This window comes from Ammospiza caudacuta, chromosome 14 (assembly GCF_027887145.1).
Source record: "Ammospiza caudacuta isolate bAmmCau1 chromosome 14, bAmmCau1.pri, whole genome shotgun sequence".
NCBI lineage: Eukaryota > Metazoa > Chordata > Aves > Passeriformes > Passerellidae > Ammospiza > Ammospiza caudacuta.
This window is the reverse complement of record NC_080606.1, coordinates 5,164,416-5,183,332: the sequence shown is the minus strand read 5'-3', so window position 1 is coordinate 5,183,332 and position 18,917 is coordinate 5,164,416. Positions and strand designations below refer to the sequence as shown.

Sequence of the window (18,917 nt, the reverse complement as noted above, 5' to 3'; positions counted from 1 at the left end):
CCTGTAAATCAGCTTTTTCAGGTTCTCTGCAAGTGGCAGAAGATCAGAGGGGTCCCCTGAGATCACAGGCAATGACGGATCAATTCAGTGATGCAGAAAAGTCTGAGTGCCCATCGTGCATCCTGGCTCACTTGGAGCAGAGGATGGGGGACACAGCTATGCTGTGCCACAGGGAGGGAGGCGGAAGATGGAAGGCATCAGCCCATCCATCTTCAGCTGGCATCAGGCCTGTCTGGAGCCTCTTTTCATCTGCTGCTTTAGCAAAGTTCAGATGCACTCATTCGGAAGCATTTCTCTCGGCTCAAGGCAAGAAAAGCACTTTTACTTCTGTGCTTCTGCCTTCAAAGCATGCCCCGGTGTGTCCGGCGGGCCTGCCGCGGTGACCTGGGCTGTGTCTGTTCAGGCTTCCTCTGCCGGGAAGAGAAAAGTCCCCTTTTGTCCGAGGGGCTCCCGCAGCCCCTGTCTCAAAGGCGCGGCGATGCACGAAGCGCTGCCTCCATCTCCCGGGAGCTCTCCCTGGAGCCCGGCTCTGCCTGGACGTGGCCTGCCTGCAAACTCCTCCGCGCCGCGACGCGTGACGGCCCCGGGGCCCCTTCCCCCTCTGCTCGGGGCCCGCCCTGACCCCAGCCCGGCCCCCCGCTCCTCACGGCTCCGCTCGCAGTCTGCCCGCCTCTGCCGGCCTGTGCGGACCTGCCGGGCCGGGCACACCCTGCAGGGTGTGAGCGGAGCCGAGTGCTGGCACGCATGGGCCCGGCAGAGCCCAGCCCCGCGCTCACCTGGCCCGGCTGCGGCAGCGCGACATCCGCGGGGAGCAGGTACTTGGGGCTGCCCCGGCCCTGGGCATGCTGCCCTGGGCTGGCAGGCGGCACGGGGAGGGGGTGATGGTCCTGGGAAGGTGAGGGGGAAGGAAGAGGGGTGCCCGTGTTGTTCCCACGCTCTGGAGAGCAGGAATGGGGAGCACACTGGAATGGCTGCCCGGGTATGAGACTGAGAGTGGGGGATCTGGGCCAGGCTGTGCTGCTATTGCTGTTTTGGGGTCACCCTGTGCCCTATGCTGAGCCCGTGTTCTGTCCTCCGTCCTACCAGGAAAAGGAGCCCAGGGTTAGGCACCAGCTCCTGCTGCCCTGCCCGATGGCACACAGCCTGGGCTGGCTCAGCTCGCTCCTCCAGGACAAGGGGATATTGATCTGCGTATCGCCACCAGGTTGTCCTGTGCCAGCACAGAGGTGCTTGTGAGGCTACCAGCACACGGTGCCGTGTCGGTGGCTGTGGCAATGGGTTTGTCAGCCCTTCGGATTCCCTGTGCCTCGCACACAAGGGCTGAGTGTGCAGTGGGGGTTGTTTGGTGCGAGCTGAAGGAGGGTGCTTCCAGCCATGATGGAGCCCCAGCTCCCACCGCTGCTCTCCCACTGGAGCCAGAGCAGAAGCTGAGCAGGGTCTGTTGTGTGCCTATCCCTGCTCTGTCTGGGATGTGTGCCCTGCCATAACCACTGATGCTGCTGCAGTTGCACTCTGAGCTGGAGAACAGGGTGGCATTTCCCCTCCAAACCCTCCCAACATCACCACTGGGGCAGATTTGTGACCAGTCCTGTGCCACTCTCTGCCAAGCTCCAATCTTGGCAGCAGCAGTCCCTTGGAGCAGCTGAGCTGCAGCTGGTGCCCACAGCCACTCCTCCTGTACTATGTACTCTGCGTGGGAGCCTGCCAGCAGCTGCTGACACCAGTGCCCTGCCCATGTGAGCAGTGACAGGAGACAGGGTGACTCCAAGAGAAGGCTGGCTGAGCCCACTGGTGGAAGTGGTGACTCTGCTTCTGGTGACAGCAGAGGTATGACCCATGGCATCCCTTGTGTTAAGGCTGACTCCCTCAGTGCCATCACTGAGCAGGTCACAGCTGCTGGTCTGGTGCCTGGAAGTTGGAGGAGGCAGCAGATGTGGGGCTTGGTTTTGCTGCTTATCATCCTCTGTGCCTTGGCTGGCTGGACCTGCTGATGGCAGCCCCCAGACATGTCCCAGCCTGCAGAAGCTGCCTGGCCAGGGATGGAGTCCTGCTCTTGGGATGCTGCCTGCCTGTGTGTGACCCTGTGCTCTGTGTGGGTGCTGGGGCAGGCTCTGCACCCTGGAGCCCCCCATGGGGTGGTATTTAGGAGCAAGGTGATGCGCTGGGGTGCTGCCCTGTTCCAGGGGCAGACCAGGCTGGGCATGGCAGAGCCCTGGTCTGGCTGGCTGGCCCAGGGGGGAGCTGGGCTAGCTCTGCTCCCTCTCTCCACAGCCCAGCCTGGAATGGGACACAGCTCTGAGAGGCACTCCAGCACTGGAGAGGATGTGGCTGGGAGGATGTGGTCAGCTGGCTCTCATGCCTGGCTCAGTGGTCACAGTGAAATGAGAGCCAGGCTTAATCTGCAGGGTGATAGTGTTGCACAGTGAGCCTGGCCTGTTGGGGAGGTTGGGGTGAGGAGGAGCAGCTCCACAGCAGCACAAGCAATAGTAAAGATGGGATTTCTCTGGATGGATTGAGGAAGATCTTGTTTTGGGCTCCCTGCTTCCTCTAGCCAAGCACCAGAAATCTGGGGATCACAGCAAAGCATCCTGGCTCTGTTCCCTTGCCAGCCTTGGGAACTCAGTGGTGGCCCTGCCCTCAGCCTGGATCTCTGTGACTGTAGAAATGGGTTCCCCACAAGCACTTGGACCAAGGCCATCCAGTGCCTGCTCAGCTGCAGCTCCTCCAGCCACACTGGGGATTCCTTGGTGTGCAGGTTGAGCTCAGGGGCTGCCAGGATGGTGCTGCAGCAGCAAGGACCTGCACTTAGGGATCAGAACAGGAACTTCCCAGGCCATGGCATGGCACTGGACAGTCCTTGCAGGTGGGGAAGCCTGGGTGCAGTGGTGCTGTCACGCTGGCTGGCTAGGCTGCTTGCCCCTGGAGCCTGCACAGTGGTCCTGGCTCCCAGGCAGTGCTGAGCCCAGGCCCTGCTCCCTGCCAGCTCCAGGCTTGTTCCAGCTTGTTGAGTGAAGGGTCCCAGCACAGCCTGCTGAACAGGTTGGGCTGCACCCTGAGCTGCTGCTTCCCCTGGCACCATGCCTTGTCTGGGGACACAACCAGCAGCCCCACTGTGTCCCAGCACTCTGGGCCACCTGCCAGGGTACCTGGACACAAAATGCCTCAGTGCTGCATCCCCACGGGGTGGGGGCAGTGTGCTGAGAGCTCTGTGCCAACACGCTGTGTATCCCCCACAGGACACCTGACCTTGGCTCTGGCACAGTCTGCTGCTATGGCAGACCCCCCTGGCTGCTGCTCCACCTGTGCCACCTGCCTGCTCTGCCCCTACAGCTGCCAGTGGATCACTGCCAAGAAGGAGAAGAGGAAGGGCCTGAGAACCACCAAGGTGATACCTGAGTGATGCTGAGCTGGGGCTTGCCAGCCCACTTTGTGGGAGTCTCAGAGTGCTGGCAGGGGTGGGGAAGGGCTCTGGCTGGGATGCTCAGCCCCAAACACTGAGCTGCTGACCTCTTGCTGCTGCTCCTGCTTCCCAGGGCCCAGCCCCAGGAAAGCTAGGGTGCTACCTGGCACCCTCACTGTCCAGGAACTGCCCTGGCCTGGAGCAGGGAGGGTGGGCTGTGCTCCTGCTGGGTGACAAGAGGGGTAGAGCAGCATTAGCAGTGGGGCTTGCACGTGCCTGGGGCAGAGCAGAGCCCTGGGGCTGGGCTGGCAAGCAGGTCCCGGGGCACCTGGCCAGGCACGTGGGAGACACAGTTCCTGGGCTGGGTGTGGCCCCACCGGGAGGGTGTCCCCAGCAATTTGCAACCTGGGAGTGGCCAGGCCCTGGGATCCTCTGAGGTCTCCGACTCCCATGGGTGTGGCTCTGCTGCGGCTTGTCCTGTCTTGCCTGCAATGTACAAATAAGTCCGGGTTGCTGGGTGTCCCTCTGGCACCTGTGGCACCCCTCACCTCCCGCACACACGTGGCACCTGTGGCTGTGGGCAGTGCAGCTGGACCCAGCCTGCAGACTCGCCACTACAAGGGCGGTTCTGAGGCCCTGCACTGCTCTCTGCCCAGCTCACAGGTCGTGCAGCTAGAAGGGAGTGGGACCTGGCTCCCCTCCCCTTCTTGTGTCCAAAGTCCCAGCCTGTTCCCATGGAGTGCTGCATGGGAAAGGAGGCAGTCTTGTCACAGGGGCCATCGTCCCCACCCTGGCCAAGGCAGATTTTGTTTGTTGTAGGACATGCTGATCCATCTTTCTGTAGTGTGGGTCCAGCCAAAAGAGGCAGCCAGGGTAGCTCTGGTCTCTCTCCATGGCAGCTCAGTGCCTGACCCCTGGCCATTCCTGCTGGGACCCCCTGTGCTCCCTGCTGCTGGCTGGGTGATACCAGGGGTCTCAGCACTGCCTGGGGGCTAGGAGCCCTGAGGGTATGTGTATAACTCTCATCTCTATTTTCAGTATGACTGCAGCTGGTTCCTTTTCCTCTTCTGCGTCTTCCTCTTCACCCTGGTGTGGCTCTACTTCGCTATCATCATCCTCAATGATTTCCACAACTTCAACGAGTGAGTAGGATCTACACAGAGCCTTGTTCGCCACATCACCCCTGCCCCTCTGACCTTCCCCTTTGCTGGCAGATTCATCTTCAGGCAGAAGAAGCTGTGGCTAGACTGGTCCCTGGTGCTGCTCATAGCTACAGCTGTGCTGATCAGCTACTCATCTGTGCTGCTGGTGAGCCCTCCTGACCCTGCTGGGCTGGGAGAATGGGGCTGTGCTGGGCACAGGCTGCACTGAGCCGGGGGAATGGGGCTGTGCTGAGCTGGGGGAATGGGGCTGTGCTGAGCTGGGGGAATGGGGCTGTGCTGAGCTGTGGGAATGGGGCTGCCCTGAGCTGTGGGAATGGGGCTGCCCTGAGCTGTGGGAATGGGGCTGCCCTGAGCTGGGGGAATGGGGCTGTGCTGAGCTGGGGGAATGGGGCTGCCCTGAGCTGGGGGAATGGGGCTGCCCTGAGCTGTGGGAATGGGGCTGCCCTGAGCTGTGGGAATGGGGCTGCCCTGAGCTGTGAGAATGGGGCTGCCCTGAGCTGGGGGAATGGGGCTGTGCTGAGCACAGCCCTGAGCTGGGAGGAGCTGCAGCATCTGGGGCCGGCTCAGCCTGAGCACGGGCAGAGCCCCTGCCTGTGCAGGGCGCCCGAACTCTTGTGGCTGAGTCCAGTGCCCTGTGAGGGCTGAGGTGTGGGGCACAGCCCAGTCTGACAGCTCCTTGCCCTTGCAGGTCCTCGCTCTGTGCTTGCAGCTCTGTGGCCAGCCCTTGAAGCTACACTGGGTGCACAAGGTGAGACACTGGAGGTGCAGGGAGATGGTGCCTGCCCTGGCTGCCCTTGCACCTTCAGAAGCTGGACCAGCCTGCTGGGGCTGTGCATGGCTGCTGTGACCCCATGCATTGGCTGTGTGTCCCTGCTGACAGGGCTGCAGCTGTCAGTTCTCAGCCACAAGTCTCTGGGATGGGAATATTCCCAGTGCTCAGAGCATGGAGCACAGAGCTCAGCTGCAAACCCAGATGGGGAAATGGGTATCAGGGCTGGGAGGGGTTCATAAGGAAGGGATGAGGAGGATTCTACCTGGCCTGCAAGATGCTGTGTGCTCCCCTAACTGCCCTGTGTGTGCCCCACAGGTACTGCTGATCCTGACTGCCCTGGTGGTGGCTGCAGCCTTCACAGGGCTGGGAATAAAGTGGGCAGAGGAGTGGAAAAGTGCATGGATCTCCCTGCAGGTGAGTCACCTCCATAGCAGGGACTCCCCTGCTGTACCCAGAGCCTGACCTGTGGCCTTGAGCTCAAGGGTGCTGACTGAAGTCCCCAGCATGGCTGGGGTGCACTGGGGCTGAATTCCCTGCCCTTGACTTCTGCTGCCTGGCCAGGCAAGGTGCTCTTTCTGCCCCTGCAGTCCTGCCTGGAGCAGCTGCCACCAGACTGATGAATGGTGGCTAGACCAGAGCAGGGAGTTTGTTCTGTCCTCCAGAAGCCTGTCCCTCCCTCCCAGCACTGTGGGTCTTCCACCAGTACTGGCTGCAGGGGCAGACCCCTGGCACTGGGACGTGTGTATTTTGGGGACAGGCACTGGTGCTGGCTGACACCCTGTGTTTTTTGCCTCTCCAGGCCACAGGTCCCTTCCTGCACATCGGAGCTGTGGGGGGAATGACGCTCCTTGCCTGGCCCCTGGCCAGCTTCATCTACCGCACCCGCAGGACAGGTAACCCCTCTGAGCTCTCAATTGTCCCCTTGGCTGTGCCCTGGGTCCTGCCACCCAGCTGGGCAGCACTGGTGGCAGAGTGGTGCTCAGGGAGCAGTGCAGTAGTGGGAACAGGTCTCCAGTGTGGCAGTAATGCCTGCTCTTGGTGGTTTCTCAAGAGCAGCCCTCGTTGCAGCTTCAGCCCTCCCTGCTTTGCAGCTGAAGGAGGGCTGCAGGTGGCAGAGTGCTGCAGAAGTGCTGAGTTGGGCAAGGGCCAGGGATAAATCCACAGTGTTCCTGAGGATGAGGGTGCAGTGTTTGACCTAAGGCAATGACAGGTTAATGCCAGGTGAAGCAGCCTTGGCTTATTCCTAGTGACCTGCAAAATACTTCCTCTGTACCTCATAACTTCTGTCTGTGCCTGCAGGTCTCAGGGTGTTTGTGCTGCTTGTGTACTGTGCAGCAATGATTGCACTCTACCTGGCTCCCCTGGGAATCACCTCCCCTTGCATCATGGAGGAGAACCAGCTGCCCCCCAAGCCAGCCCTAGTTGGCCATCGAGGAGCACCCATGGTGAGTGACCAGCACCCTGGCAGTGCTCAGGGTGGATGGGCAGGCTGCTCCACTAGGAAAAGCCAGGCTGTGCCTGGCTGTGAGGCACAGATCCTGGTGGCCACAGCCTGGACAAGCTCTGGCCAGCCTAGAACAGTGGTATCCCCCCAGCAGCCAGACTTGGAGTTTGGATGAACACAGGGTGAGGAGGGGATGCAGCAGCTGCAGGACAGAGCTGCTCCCTGAGCACTGCTGGACCAGGAGCATGCAAGTCCCAGCAGAAAGCCTGGCTGTGTAGTGTGGGCTGGGGAGCAGGGATGAGGCAGGCTCTGCCTGTCTACCCCCGGTCCTTTTCCACCCCCCATCACACCCAGGTCACCCCAGGCTCATTGTGGCTGCCCTAGAGCCCAGCCAAGCTGCTGGGTGCATCCAGGCAGGATGAGTGCCTGTCCCTGCCCCATCCTGCCCATGCTCCCTGCACTAACACCATTCCCTTTTCCAGCTGGCCCCTGAGAACACACTCATGTCACTGCACAAGGCAGCGGACTGTGATGTGCAAGTCTTTGAGACAGACGTCATGGTGAGGTAAAGGGGCTCAGGGGGAGGAAGGCGCTGTGTATCCTGGGATGTCACCTCCCACAGGGGGCATTCTGGAAGACACCTGGAGGACTGCTGCAGCCTGCATTTGCAGGCAGCCCTGTTCAAAGGGCTCTGCCACTCCCACCTTCCCAGTATGGGACAGGCTCCAGCTTGGTGTCCCAATGATCTGGGAGAGGTACTGGGTTTCTGTCCTCCCCATGCAGATTGCCTTCTGGGTAGGGAGGCTTCATCAGGGGAGGGGTACTGCTTGGAAAACAGACCCTGGCTCCAGTTCATCTCATGCAATCCTGTAATTGGGACAGCTATTTCAAAGAGCAAGGAACTACTGGGTTGGTGGCTTGGTCTCTAGGTGCACATTTTTGTGTAAAGGGCCACAAGTAGAATAAGGGTGGGGGTTACTCTGGCAAGTGGCTGGGAGGGGGTAGAAATGCCAGGGCAGGGATAGGAGACAAACAGCTTACAACACATGGCTTTCCTCTGTGCTCTTTGCCAGTGCTGACGGGGTCCCATTCCTCATGCACGATGAGGAGCTCACTAGGACCACCAACGTGCAGGCTGTGTTCCCTGAGAGGGCTGCCCTGAACAGCACTGCCTTCAACTGGACAGACCTGCAGCAGCTGGATGCTGGCAGCTGGTTTCTGGAGGTCAGGAATGTCCTTAGGGTGGCTGGTGAGGAATGGGTGCATTCTTGGGTGAAGCATTAGCCCTGCCCTGGGGCTCCAGAACCTTTCCTGGTCCTAGCAGACACCTGGACAGGGTGCAGAAGCATGCACAAATCCCTTGGGTGCAGTTATGCCCCAAGCTGAGGTTTGTTCTGACTCCTCAGCTGAGTCATGGAGGAGGCTGCTTTCAGAGGGGATGTCTCATATTTGCTCTGAGCTGCACAGCCTGCCTGGGCTTGAAGGCAGCTGTGGCCAGGCTCTTCCCAAAAGGTGACTAACTACTGCTGAGCAGCTTTGAATGCCCACAGGTGCTGGGGCTGCTTGAATTCTGTTGTTAATGGGGAGAAGGGTACGGGTGCCCCTGGATAGGGAGGTTCCCTGTGCCTGTCTGCACTGGAGAGCACATGGAGAGCCAGTGTAGGAAATGGAGTCCCCCAGGCACCAGTTTGGGATGTGGAAGCTGGCAGGTGGTCTGCCTGTGGTGACTGCCCTCTCTCACCCTTGCAGCGGAGGCCATTCCCCACTGTGCAGAATCTTTCTCCTGGTGATCGCCAGGAGGCAGCTGAACAGAGGATCCCGTCCCTGGAACAGGCTCTAGAGGCAGCCAAGCACAGCAACCTCTCCATCATGTTTGACCTTCGGCCTGAGAACCACAGTGACTACCAGAACTTTGTCAATGTCACCCTGGGAGTGATTTTACAGTCAGGCATCCCTCTGCAGCAGGTGAGCTGGTCACCACCCACCCCTGCCAGGCCCTGCTGTCACACCCCTGCCGTGGCGGGAGGTGCCCTGCCAGCCACACTGACCCTCCCTGACACCCCATACACCCCATATGTGATCCCTGCTGGGCAGCCCTGCCCACATGTGGGAGAAGTTACCAATAATTAGAGTTTAATGCCTACAGCTTCAGACCCCTCCAAGTACTTTGGTTTCCCAGCACTGGCCACCCTGGTGTGTAAACAATGACTCAGGCCAGGGAGGAGACCAACACTGCCAGCATGAACAGGAGTACAATGCTAGGCTTTCACCTCCCCACACTCCACCACACCTCTCCCTGCAGCTCTGGGACTCCTGCTGCACCCTCCTGTGCTCCCTTTATGCTTCCTCCAACCCTTGCAGCACAGGATATGTGCTGCCCTCTGGGGACAAATCAGCACTCAAATCACGTTGCTTGGCCTTTTGGGAATGCAGATCAGGAGGGGACAGAGAAAAGACTTGTACTATAGTGGTGATCCGAGGTGCATTCTTGCTGCCGAGCTGGGGATAAATGGATTCACTTCTTGAGCCATTCAAAGACCCAGAAAGGACTTAACTGTTGCATATTTCCTTGGCTGGAACTGCTTTCTCCCTTCAGTGGGACCTGTGCTTGTTTCTTGGCTGGGGCAAGCTCTTAGGAGACTGTCCTGGCTGAGATCCTCATGGCAGAGCTGAGTGTGGAGATGGGGCAGGAAGCAGCTGTCTAAGCAGGCCATGTGAGCCTGGACCTGTGAGGGAATATTGGAAGAGAACAAACTCTCTGGAGCACCTCTCCTCTGCAAGTGCTCTCTGGCTGTTTCCTAGGTCCTCTGGCTTCCAGATGGCTTCAGGGAAGATGTCAAACAGCAGGCCCCAGGTGTCCAGCACGTCTATGGCCGGAAGAGAGTCGAGAATGAGAAGGAGCCAGTGCTGCACGTCAATCTGCCCTACCAGGACATGAGCTCTGAGGAGATCAGGTGAGAACGCTTTGTCCAAGTACCTGGGAGTGGTGTGGGTCTGGGGACTGTCCCAGGGGCCAGCAGAGGTGAGGGTGCTGAGTACTGGTGTGCTTCTGGGAAGAGCTGGGAGTGTGCCTTGTGAACAAGTGTCCCTCTCAGGCAGGGCTGGTGCAGAGGATGGAGCTGGCTGCAGTGCTCTGCCCTGCCAGCAAATCTGGATCTCCAGACAGTTGCTCCATGTGGCTGCAAGTGCTGGATCATTTCCCAAATGTACAGCCCCCTCTGGCTGTGCAGAGTGTGGTGACACCCTGCTGCCTGCTGCTCTGACCACGGCTGTCCCCACACAGGCAGTACCGCCAGGACAACATCTCTGTCAACCTGTATGTGGTGAACCAGCCCTGGCTCTTCTCCGTGCTGTGGTGCTCAGGGGTGAGCTCTGTCACCACCAACGCCTGCCAGGTGCTGAAGGAGATGGAACACCCGATCTGGCTGCTGGTAAGGGACCCCTGAATCCTTCAGCCTGCCCCACAGCCCTGTGTCCCAGGCACTTGTGGGTCCTGTGCAGTTGCCTGGAGGGTGACTTTTGCTCACTGCTGTACTGGCATGGGAGCATGCCGCCCTGTAGAATGGACTGGTAGCACAGCAGGCACACAGGGCTGTGCCATGGCACACCACCCCTAGATGGTGTTCAATGGCTTGTCTCGTTGTCTTGCAGCCCAGCAGCACATACTTCATGATCTGGATCGTTGTGGACTGTGTTTCCTTACTTATCATCATCTGGGCCTTCGTCCTGATGAAGTAGGTTTGATCCCTTTCCCTCTCCCGAGGCTGCTCTGTTGGGGGAGGCTGTAGTGTGCCCTGGGTGGCTGGTGCTGACCCAAACCTACTGCCACTCCTCTCTGGGCTCAGATCCTGGCGGGTGCTCTTCTGTCTGGCTAAGTAAGACAGAAGTGTGTGGGGGCAACTTTCACCTCCAAGCTGCAGCTAGAAGTCTGCTCTGGCCCTGCCTCAAGCTGCTGGATGCTTTAGTTCACACTTGTTAACCCACTGTGCACCCCAGGGCTCGGTGGGCTGAGGCTGGGGCTCCTGCTCCTGTCCTTTTCCCCAGTGCTGCAGGCACTGAGAGCAGCTCCCTCGGGGACTGCGGGGCCTCCAGCTGGCAGCTCAGGGGAGGGCACGGTGGGACCAGACTTGCATGCTAACATGGATCCTGTTCCATCTCCTAGGAAATGTTCCCGCAGGAGATGGCCAGCGGGTGAGTGCGCACGGAACGGGAGCTTCCCTCCCCTGGAGCCGGGCTCTGCCTCTGGGACTCTCCCTGACAGGCAGGCAGCTTTCCCCAGCCAAACCTGACGGAGTGGTTTGGGATGGCTGGGGGAGGGAAGGGAATCCCGGCCCAGGGAGTTCCTCCTGTCCTGCCGTTAACAAGCAGCCCTGTGGGACAGCACTAGGGAATCCCACATTTCCCGAATATCCTCAAACCTGCTTTTCAGGCTGCTCTGCCTGTCGCTGCGGGATGGTGGCTGCCCACAATAAATGCTTTTTCTCTGTTTCCTCAGCGTCTGAGACGGATGTGCTGCTCACAAAGATCAACAGCCTGATGCAAGAGTGACGCCTGTGTCAGCTGTGGGGAAGGGCAGCCAGAGCCCTGCACGGCTCAGGCAGGGAGCGCTCCGCAGGCCAGCTTCGAGGCTCCTTTCCTCCGAGCCTCCCTTCCACCGTGGCCTTCCTGGCTCCTTTCATGGTGCACAGCTGCCCTCAGCTGAAAAGACTTGGAACTGAGTTCTCATTGCCCACTGGCAACGAGGAACTAAAGCTTTGCAGGGGTGCCCTAAGGGCAGAATATTTATCCAGCAGTGCTGGAGCTGAGACCTCTCCCTTGGGGTTTGGACAGGAGCGGGGATTTGGGTGGCTGTTTGGTGCAGGGGAAGGGCTGTCTCTGCCTGTTGTCAGCACCTCTGCAGCCAGGGATGGGACACCTGGTTTAAGGGCTGTTCCCCTGGGGGCTGCCCTGTCCCATGGCTTGAGGAATTTCAGGAAGGAGGATGTGGAGTGGCTTTTCAAAAGACAAAGGGAAAGCCAAGCTCTTCACCCTCACATCCTGGACACAAATCCCGTCCCTACTGCTGCTGGCTTCATCTTCACGGGACAGGGTCCTGGCACTCCGTGCAGCAGTTCATGCCTGTTGCTCGGGGAAGAGAAGGAGCAGGGCTGGGGGTGCTGGGTGTCAGGGGCTGGCAGGACCGCGCTCACTCTTCTGCTGCTGCTCCAGGGCAGCAGAGGGAGCGCTGGGACTCGGCATCGGTCCCGTTGCAGCAGGGCCTCGAACAGGGAGAGGGTACCGTGTCAGTTTGACTTGTTGCTGTCTATTTATGTCAATAAAGCAGAGGAGCGGCAGACAGAGCCCGAAGGGGTGCGGCGGGCACGCCTGCGCCCTCCGTTCCGCGCCTTCCCCTGCCGGCGGCGCTGCCGGCCCGGAGAAGGAGCCGGCGCAGCCCCGACGGTACCGGCCCGGGGCGGGCTCGCTCCGCGGCGCTCCGTGCTACGCACCGCCGGCGCGGGGAACCGGCCGGGCCCTCGGCAGCGGGCAGCGAGGGGAGGCCGGGCGGGGCGCGGCTCCCGGGGCGCCGGCCGAGCCTGCCCGCGGCCCGGCTGGCTCGGAGCGCCGGTGGCGGTGGCGGGGCGCTCCCGGAGGCGGTGCTCGGAGCGCCGGTGGCGGTGGCGGGGCGCTCCCGGAGGCGGTGCTCGGAGCGCCGGTGGCGGTGGCGGGGCGCTCCCGGAGGCGGTGCCCGGGGCTCGGAGCGCCGGTGGCGGGGCGCTCCCGGAGGCGGTGCCCGCGGCCGGGGGGCGGCTCCGGCCGGGCGGGGCGGGGCGGGCGGCGGCTCGGCCGCTCGCGGGCTGGCACGGAGCGGAGCGGCCGTCGGCCACGGCGGAGCGATGATCCGCCGGGAAGGTAAGGAGCGCCCTGCCCGGCCCTGCCCGCCGCGTCGGGCACCGCGGCCCCGCGCTCAACAAGTGTCTGCCCCGCCGGGACCCGCGCTGGGACCGCGCCCGGTGCTCCGCGTCCTGCCGGGCACCTCCCGCCCTCGCTCCCCTCCACGGGCGGCCGTGCGAGCCTGGGGTTAACACCCCAGGTCTGGGCGCTCTCGCTCCACGCCCTGCCCGGGCTGTGGACACGTTGTGCTGCCGTGGCTCAGAGTGGGTGGCCGTGGGATGCTCTGCTTGCAGATCCCTTGCGTGCTGCGGGGAGGAAGGAGAGCGGCCACGGGGGTTTGGGCTCTGCCAGAAGGGGCTTCCTGTACGTGGGATTGCATGCGCCTTGAGGCACGTGGAGATGGGCCCTGGACACCAAGAAATGGGAGCTGTAGGAAGGGTCCTGTGGTCTCCCTCTCACGCTGGGTGCACAGCACTTGCCCAGATCGGGAGGCAGCAGTGCCCTGCTGCAGCTGGCCATCACCCGGTACGGGTGGCCAGCAGTGCCCTGCTGCAGGTGGCTGTCACCCGCTATGGGTGGCCAGCAGTGTCCTGCTACAGCTGTCACCAGGTACGGGTGGCCAGCAGCACAGGGGTCAGCACGGTGCCTGCCACTCTTGCTGCACAGCCTGGGCTGTGGTGGGAAGTTTACACCAGGTTCACAATCTTTGTATCCTGGTGCGGTGGCCCCAGCTCTCCATGAGCTTCTTTAGTTCTGCTGATAAGGTCAGGAATGACCAGGCAGTGACATCTCAGCCTTGCTCATGGTGTGCTGGGCAGTGTCTGAAGCCACTGTTTAATCTTGCAGAAAAGGAAGCTCTAAGTAATAGCACGGGGTTAGGATTGCCATAAAGCTCAGGGGAGTCCCTACTTTAACTGGAGCAATTCTGGAGCCCAGCTCCAAGTCAAAGCTGTTCACGCTTCCCCAGACTCCTTTCCCTGTTCTGCTCCCACGATGAGTCAGTGTGGGCTGGTGGCACAGGCAGGAGGACCCCCTTTCCCTTTCAGCCAGGGAGAAGCTGGAAGGCTGGATGAGCTGGGACACCAGGTGGCACATACCCGAGCAGACACAGGCCCCCTTGTCTGATGACCTGAATTCTCGAGAGCCCTGTGATGAGCAGGGTCATCCTTTCTGCATGAGTTCCTGGTTTAAAAGATGAGTCTCCAGCAGTGGCGGGACAGCTTCCCTGCCTTCCCACACAGACACTCTTTGTCTGCAGTCTGCCTGGGTGACAAAGGGAAACATCCACTGATGGGGCAGGGATGGTCTGAAGGTCCGCAGGAGCTCACCACCTGCCTGAGGCATGGGTCACATCTGAGGTCGAGGCTGCACTGGCAGCTCTGGCTGTCGGCCCAGAGAAGTGTGGAGGTGTCCAGGCAGGGAGATCACAGCTCCACTATTTTAGGTCCAGTGTTTTCTCATAGCTTTGTCTAGCCCAGTCATTAACCAAAATGTTGCTTCATGGCAGCCTCTAGCTCCAGCTCCCTTCCTCACCAGCATCTCCTCTGACCCCAAGGCATCGTGTTCCTGTCCCACTTGTCTCCTGCTGCCCCACGGCTGCTTGCTGCTTCTTGTGCTTCACCCTGTAGCAACCCAAGTTTTGCCACTCCTGTAGCTGAGCTGTTTGCACTATGTGAATGGGCCTACGCTCAGCTTTGCTGCAGTCATCTGGCCCTATGTGGGAGGCTGCAGCTCCTGCAGTAGTATTCATAGCCCTGTGCAACCAGAATGTGTCCAGCTCCTCAACAGCTTCTGTGCCTGGGAGGTGGCAGAGGTGTTCAGCCTGCCCAGTGCCACAGGGTTCAGAGTTAATCTGATTTTAGCCCCTGATTTTCAGGGTTGGTGGCAGAACTGCCTCTCCTCCTGCCCAAGTCTCTGCTGTGGGCCCTCAGTGGCTCTCAGCAGAGTTAGCTTTCCTAGGTGTGTGTAAGGAAGGCTGCTTTTGTGGCTGTCTGACTTTTTAAAATCCAGACTGGAAGGCAGCTTGAGGCATTATCCCAGGCTGCACTCGAGCCTTCCTATAGCATCCCAAAATGTTAATGCCTTGTTACTCCTGTGTCATCTCTGCAGACACTGAACGGGCAGTGGAAATTCTGACCAGATACCAAAGCACCCTGCGGTCCCCGGAGGAGCAGGAGTTAAAAGCTTCCATTGGAAAAGTTTCGCACATCTTCCAAAGTGAACTCTTCCAGGCTCTGCTGGGTAAGCCCCTGCCTTGCAGTCCCTTGCAGTCCTTGTGTTTAGTGGGGTTTCCTGGGAGCCTGATCCCATGCCAGTGCATTCTGTGGAAACACGTGGCATGCAGTGCCAGGGAGCTGGGCTGTCTTTCCCCTCCAGGGCTTAGGCAGGAGATAGCAGGGCTGCAATCACTGGGTGTTTGTAGAGAACAGCATTCCTCAGTCTATTGAGGACAAGGGGTAACACCTTCTCAATCAGGCCATGCCTGTTCTACCCAGCACCTGCTAAGGGATCCTGCCCTGCTGTAAGCGCTCTCTGTGCAGTGCAACCCAGGTGTGTCCAGGAAGGAAAACTGGATTTTTCTGTCTTTAAGAGAGAACCCGCATGTACCCAAGCTCCATTGGGGCATTCTGTCCTTTCTTGTGCTTAGACCCACCAGCACTTGTGAGAAACACACTGTTCCAGCAGTTCCATTTCACACACGACTTAACAGCCAGGTTTATCTTGGGGCTGGACACCAGAAAATGGCATTTGGAGCACTGTATAAAGTCCTCCATGTGGATTGAGACAAATGCATCTGAAGTCTCTCTGGACTAAGCAGCTTCTCTGTGCAATACAGCTATCTTGCTATTCTCCTCAATAGAATAGCCTTGTGGGCCTTGGGAAATGCATGCAGCCCTGGTGGTTTCTGTTCCTGGATGTCCTGGAAAGAAGCTGAGTTTCCCTGATGGGGTGGAAGGAAAGCATCCCAGAGGCTCAGCACTCTTAGAAGAATGCCCAGGCCCCAGGGTGCAGAGCTCCACATGTGCTCTGTGGCTCACTCTCAGTGCATTTTGACCCAAGGCTGTCTCAGCCCTGGTGCTCCTCCTCGCTGTTCTCTTGGCAGCTCTCACCTTTTCTTCACACCTCTGCAGTCTGAGTTCCACTTCTGTGCCTGCAGAGATGAGTTGCCAGCAGCTCCTCTGTGCTTCAGGTTTTCCATTGAAAATGAAGTTGAATGCTGTGTCCTGAGTAATTTTATTCTATCCTTTTTTCTCAATTGCTGTTGGAGCATCACCTGGAGACTTCCAGTCAGTCCCAGCATGTCCTTTTAAAGGCCTTGTGCTGGAATGTCTGTGCCAGCAGCAGCACAGGAATGTGCCAAGGGTGCACTCCCCAGGACAGGTGGGCCCCATACTGATGGACCCAGTGTACATCTCCTTTCTTATCTCTTAATTCATACAACCTGCTCTCTAAATGATCCCCAGCCTGGAGGCAGGGATCCCCAGCAGGGCTGTGACCTTGACCAACCTGACATTAGCCCAACACCCCTGGCTGCTTTTGTGTGCTGGCCAGTCCTCCCTGGGGAGGGGAGTCCCAGGGGGCCAGTCCTGCCTGTGTGAAGGCAGCAAAGCAGCTTTCCCAAGGCCCAGGGTGCTGCTGTTAGTGCAGGAGTGCTGTGGAGAGAGAGTGGCTGCAGAGAACACGAGCTGGCTGCAGCTGCAGGCTGGCAGGCGGATGCTGCAGCGTCCCTGCTCCCTGCTCTCAGCCGTTTGTCTTGGTGTCCTATCAGCCCTGGCACGAGGGAGTGCTGGGAGTGTCTCTTGTTTACTGGTGACCTTTTCAACTGGTTTAACAGGATATTAATTCCCCGTGCCAGAGCGAGCCTTTCTCTAGATGTGTTTACCTAAACTAGGAATTTGCATTAATTACTTCCGCCCCCCCTCCTCAGCTCCCTCCCCCTGCTTCCCCTTGGAGTGTGGGTTTGAGAATGTCTCTGTCCCAACATGGACATTGTGTCTGGCTGTGTGCTTGCTGTGGCCTCTCACAGCTGGCTCACACTGTGTCCATGGTTTGAACCTACTGGAGCACAGTAACAGCACTGCAAGGATGATGGAACATTTCTATTTTCATTTTTATTTTCACCCCTCCTTTTCCCTGTGGGCCACTGTGTCTCTGTCTGAAGTCTGCTCCGAGTCACAGGGCTGGCTTGGTGTGGGAGGAGGATTTGCAGGAGAGACAGACACTGTTCAGTGCAGAGCTCCCATCTCACTGCCCCATGCCATGCCAGAAGCTTCTGGCTCTGGAGAGGCTTCAGCTGCAGAGCTCCCTCCCCTTGCAGCCTTTCAGCAGCACAGCCCTGCTGTTTTCAGCCTCTGGGGAAGATGAATGTGTGAGCATGGTCCATCCCTGTCCTGCAGGTAATGCTCTCCTGGAGCACACACTGGCTGATTGGAGTAAGAACATCAACATGCATCAGGCCATAGTAGAGCTCCCAGCAGTGCCAAACATCATGGAGTTTGCCAAGTTACTCCACGTGAAAAATGCCAGGGATATGACTTTCTGTATGTTTTTTTTTTTGAAGAATAAGCTGGTTTGGGGTCTCCAGAAGCCCCAGCCTCTGTTGTGTCCTGGATGCATCAGTGCTGTGCTGGATGGGTCAGTCACTGCGATCATACCCAGAGCTGCTCTGCACATGCACCACGTTCTGCCAGACTCCTCTGATCACGGCCCAGCCCTCTAAATCCCTGTGGCCACCTCCCTGTCCTGGCTCTGCCTGTGCCGGGGGCACACTGCCCGTGCCAGGACAGCTCCTGTCCCGGCGGTGCCACGGCTGGCTGGGCACGGCCCGCGCTGCGGGAGCTGCTCTGCTGGAATGTGCCAAACCCTGCTCAGCACAAAAGAAATTCCTTGGCTGTGCAGAGGGAAAACAGGCTGTGCTGCCTCCCTTCTGCTGGCCCCTCTCTCCGTGTCTGAGGCTGTGGAGCCAAGTGCGTGACTTGCAAGGAAACAGCCCAGCACAGGGGTGCTGCAGGAGCCTGGGCTGGGGTGATGGTGACCCCGCTTTCCCTCTGCTCTGTGGAGCCCCTCAGGGAGGTGCTTGGTCTCTTGTGTGGTGGGGAGGATGGGGCTTGCACACAAAAGCAGCTCCCTGACCTTTCCTTCCCAGAGCCTGAAAGGGGCTGTTGTGCCCTGTGCAGTGGGTGAAGCTGGACAGGCAGGGTTTGTGTGTGTCCAGCTGTCCCAGCTGCCAGCAGCTCCTCCCGAAAATCCTCTGGGACTCAGCTTCTCTCCTGTGCCTGACCACTGGCCAGTGCAGACCTCTGTAGGTCCTGTCAGCTCCTTGGGCTCCCAATCCTCCCCTGCAGCTCCTTTTACCCCGCAAAAATTTTCCTCATGAGCATCCTGATGTGATAAAGGCAGGAGGGGCAGGCAGTGCTTGCCTGGGTGCAAAACCCCAGCAAGACCTGCCTGCCAATAGCGCAGCTGGGGATGGTGTAATGGCTTCACCGGGTGGCTGCAGGAGCCAGCGTGGAAAACTGGAGGAATCTGGAGGCTGCCCAACCCTGAGGACTCCTCCTCTTGCAGATTGGCCCATAGCAAGGATGGAAACTTGCAGCTGGCTTGGAAAAGATCTGCTGTGGCAGCCATGGGTGTGAATGGCAATGGGTCTGCTGCAAGGCTGGGCTTTCTGCTTGGGGTCATCTGTGGTGCTGCAGCTGGTGACAGGGCACATATTGGGGAAGAAATGGCATTAATCTGGAAGTGCATGTTCTGGCTGGCACAAGGGCAAGGCTTTAGTGCATAAATGCTGGTGCTATAGAAATATTTAATGACATTTATTTGATGTGTTAACCCCAGGAAAAATTTGTTCCAAAAATTATAAACTCTGTAAATCTTGAGTTACATTTCCTTATTAGATCCAGAATGGATTTACATGTCATCAGACAGAAACTGGGCTGTGAGACAGAACATGCAGCTTCATCTTTTGCTACCACAGTGTCCTCTTATGGAGGCTTTTCAGGTAGTGCTGCTCTTAAAGTGCACAGGTGAGGCAGACTTGTGTGCAATTTGTGATGCCCATGAGAATTGAGAGAAACCAGCATATATTTACATTATCTTAATGCCACATCCATGTATCCTAAAATGTACTTTTGTCCTTTGCTGCCTGAACCCTATCCACCAATCCTGAAACTCCTCTAATCCCTGGTGCCAGCAACAATTCTCTCTTCTGGCAAGCACCTAAACTGGGCTGAGGGTTTTGGAGGTGGAGAGTGGCTGCTTCAGGGG

General features: G+C 58.9%; 2 protein-coding genes across 3 annotated transcripts in view; both read left to right on the top strand.

Annotated features, from left to right (window-relative positions):
- The first annotated feature begins 683 nt into the window (after positions 1 to 683).
- On the top strand, positions 684 to 12,101 carry GDPD2 (glycerophosphodiester phosphodiesterase domain containing 2). Of its 2 annotated transcripts, XM_058814168.1 has the most exons (16): positions 684 to 815; positions 3,237 to 3,385; positions 4,439 to 4,542; positions 4,615 to 4,708; positions 5,252 to 5,311; positions 5,651 to 5,749; positions 6,135 to 6,228; positions 6,635 to 6,780; positions 7,262 to 7,344; positions 7,853 to 8,003; positions 8,529 to 8,744; positions 9,582 to 9,733; positions 10,063 to 10,210; positions 10,431 to 10,513; positions 10,942 to 10,970; positions 11,275 to 12,101. In XM_058814168.1, the coding sequence occupies exons 2-16, from the start codon at positions 3,272 to 3,274 to the stop codon at positions 11,325 to 11,327; spliced, it is 1,626 nt and encodes a 541-aa protein (XP_058670151.1). In that variant the 5' UTR covers positions 684 to 815; positions 3,237 to 3,271; the 3' UTR covers positions 11,328 to 12,101. The 2 variants fall into 2 exon arrangements, with proteins under 2 accessions (XP_058670151.1, XP_058670150.1); XM_058814167.1 differs by lacking the exon at positions 11,275 to 12,101 and having other exon boundaries at positions 10,942 to 11,206.
- Positions 12,102 to 12,621: 520 nt separating this feature from the next.
- DLG3 (discs large MAGUK scaffold protein 3) overlaps positions 12,622 to 18,917 on the top strand; it is a 78,539-nt gene continuing 72,243 nt past the window's right edge. The window contains exons 1-2 of the mRNA XM_058814406.1: positions 12,622 to 12,668; positions 14,760 to 14,891. Coding sequence (XP_058670389.1) covers positions 12,653 to 12,668; positions 14,760 to 14,891 — 148 coding nt within the window. The 5' untranslated portion in view covers positions 12,622 to 12,652. The remainder of the gene's footprint in view (positions 12,669 to 14,759; positions 14,892 to 18,917) is intronic.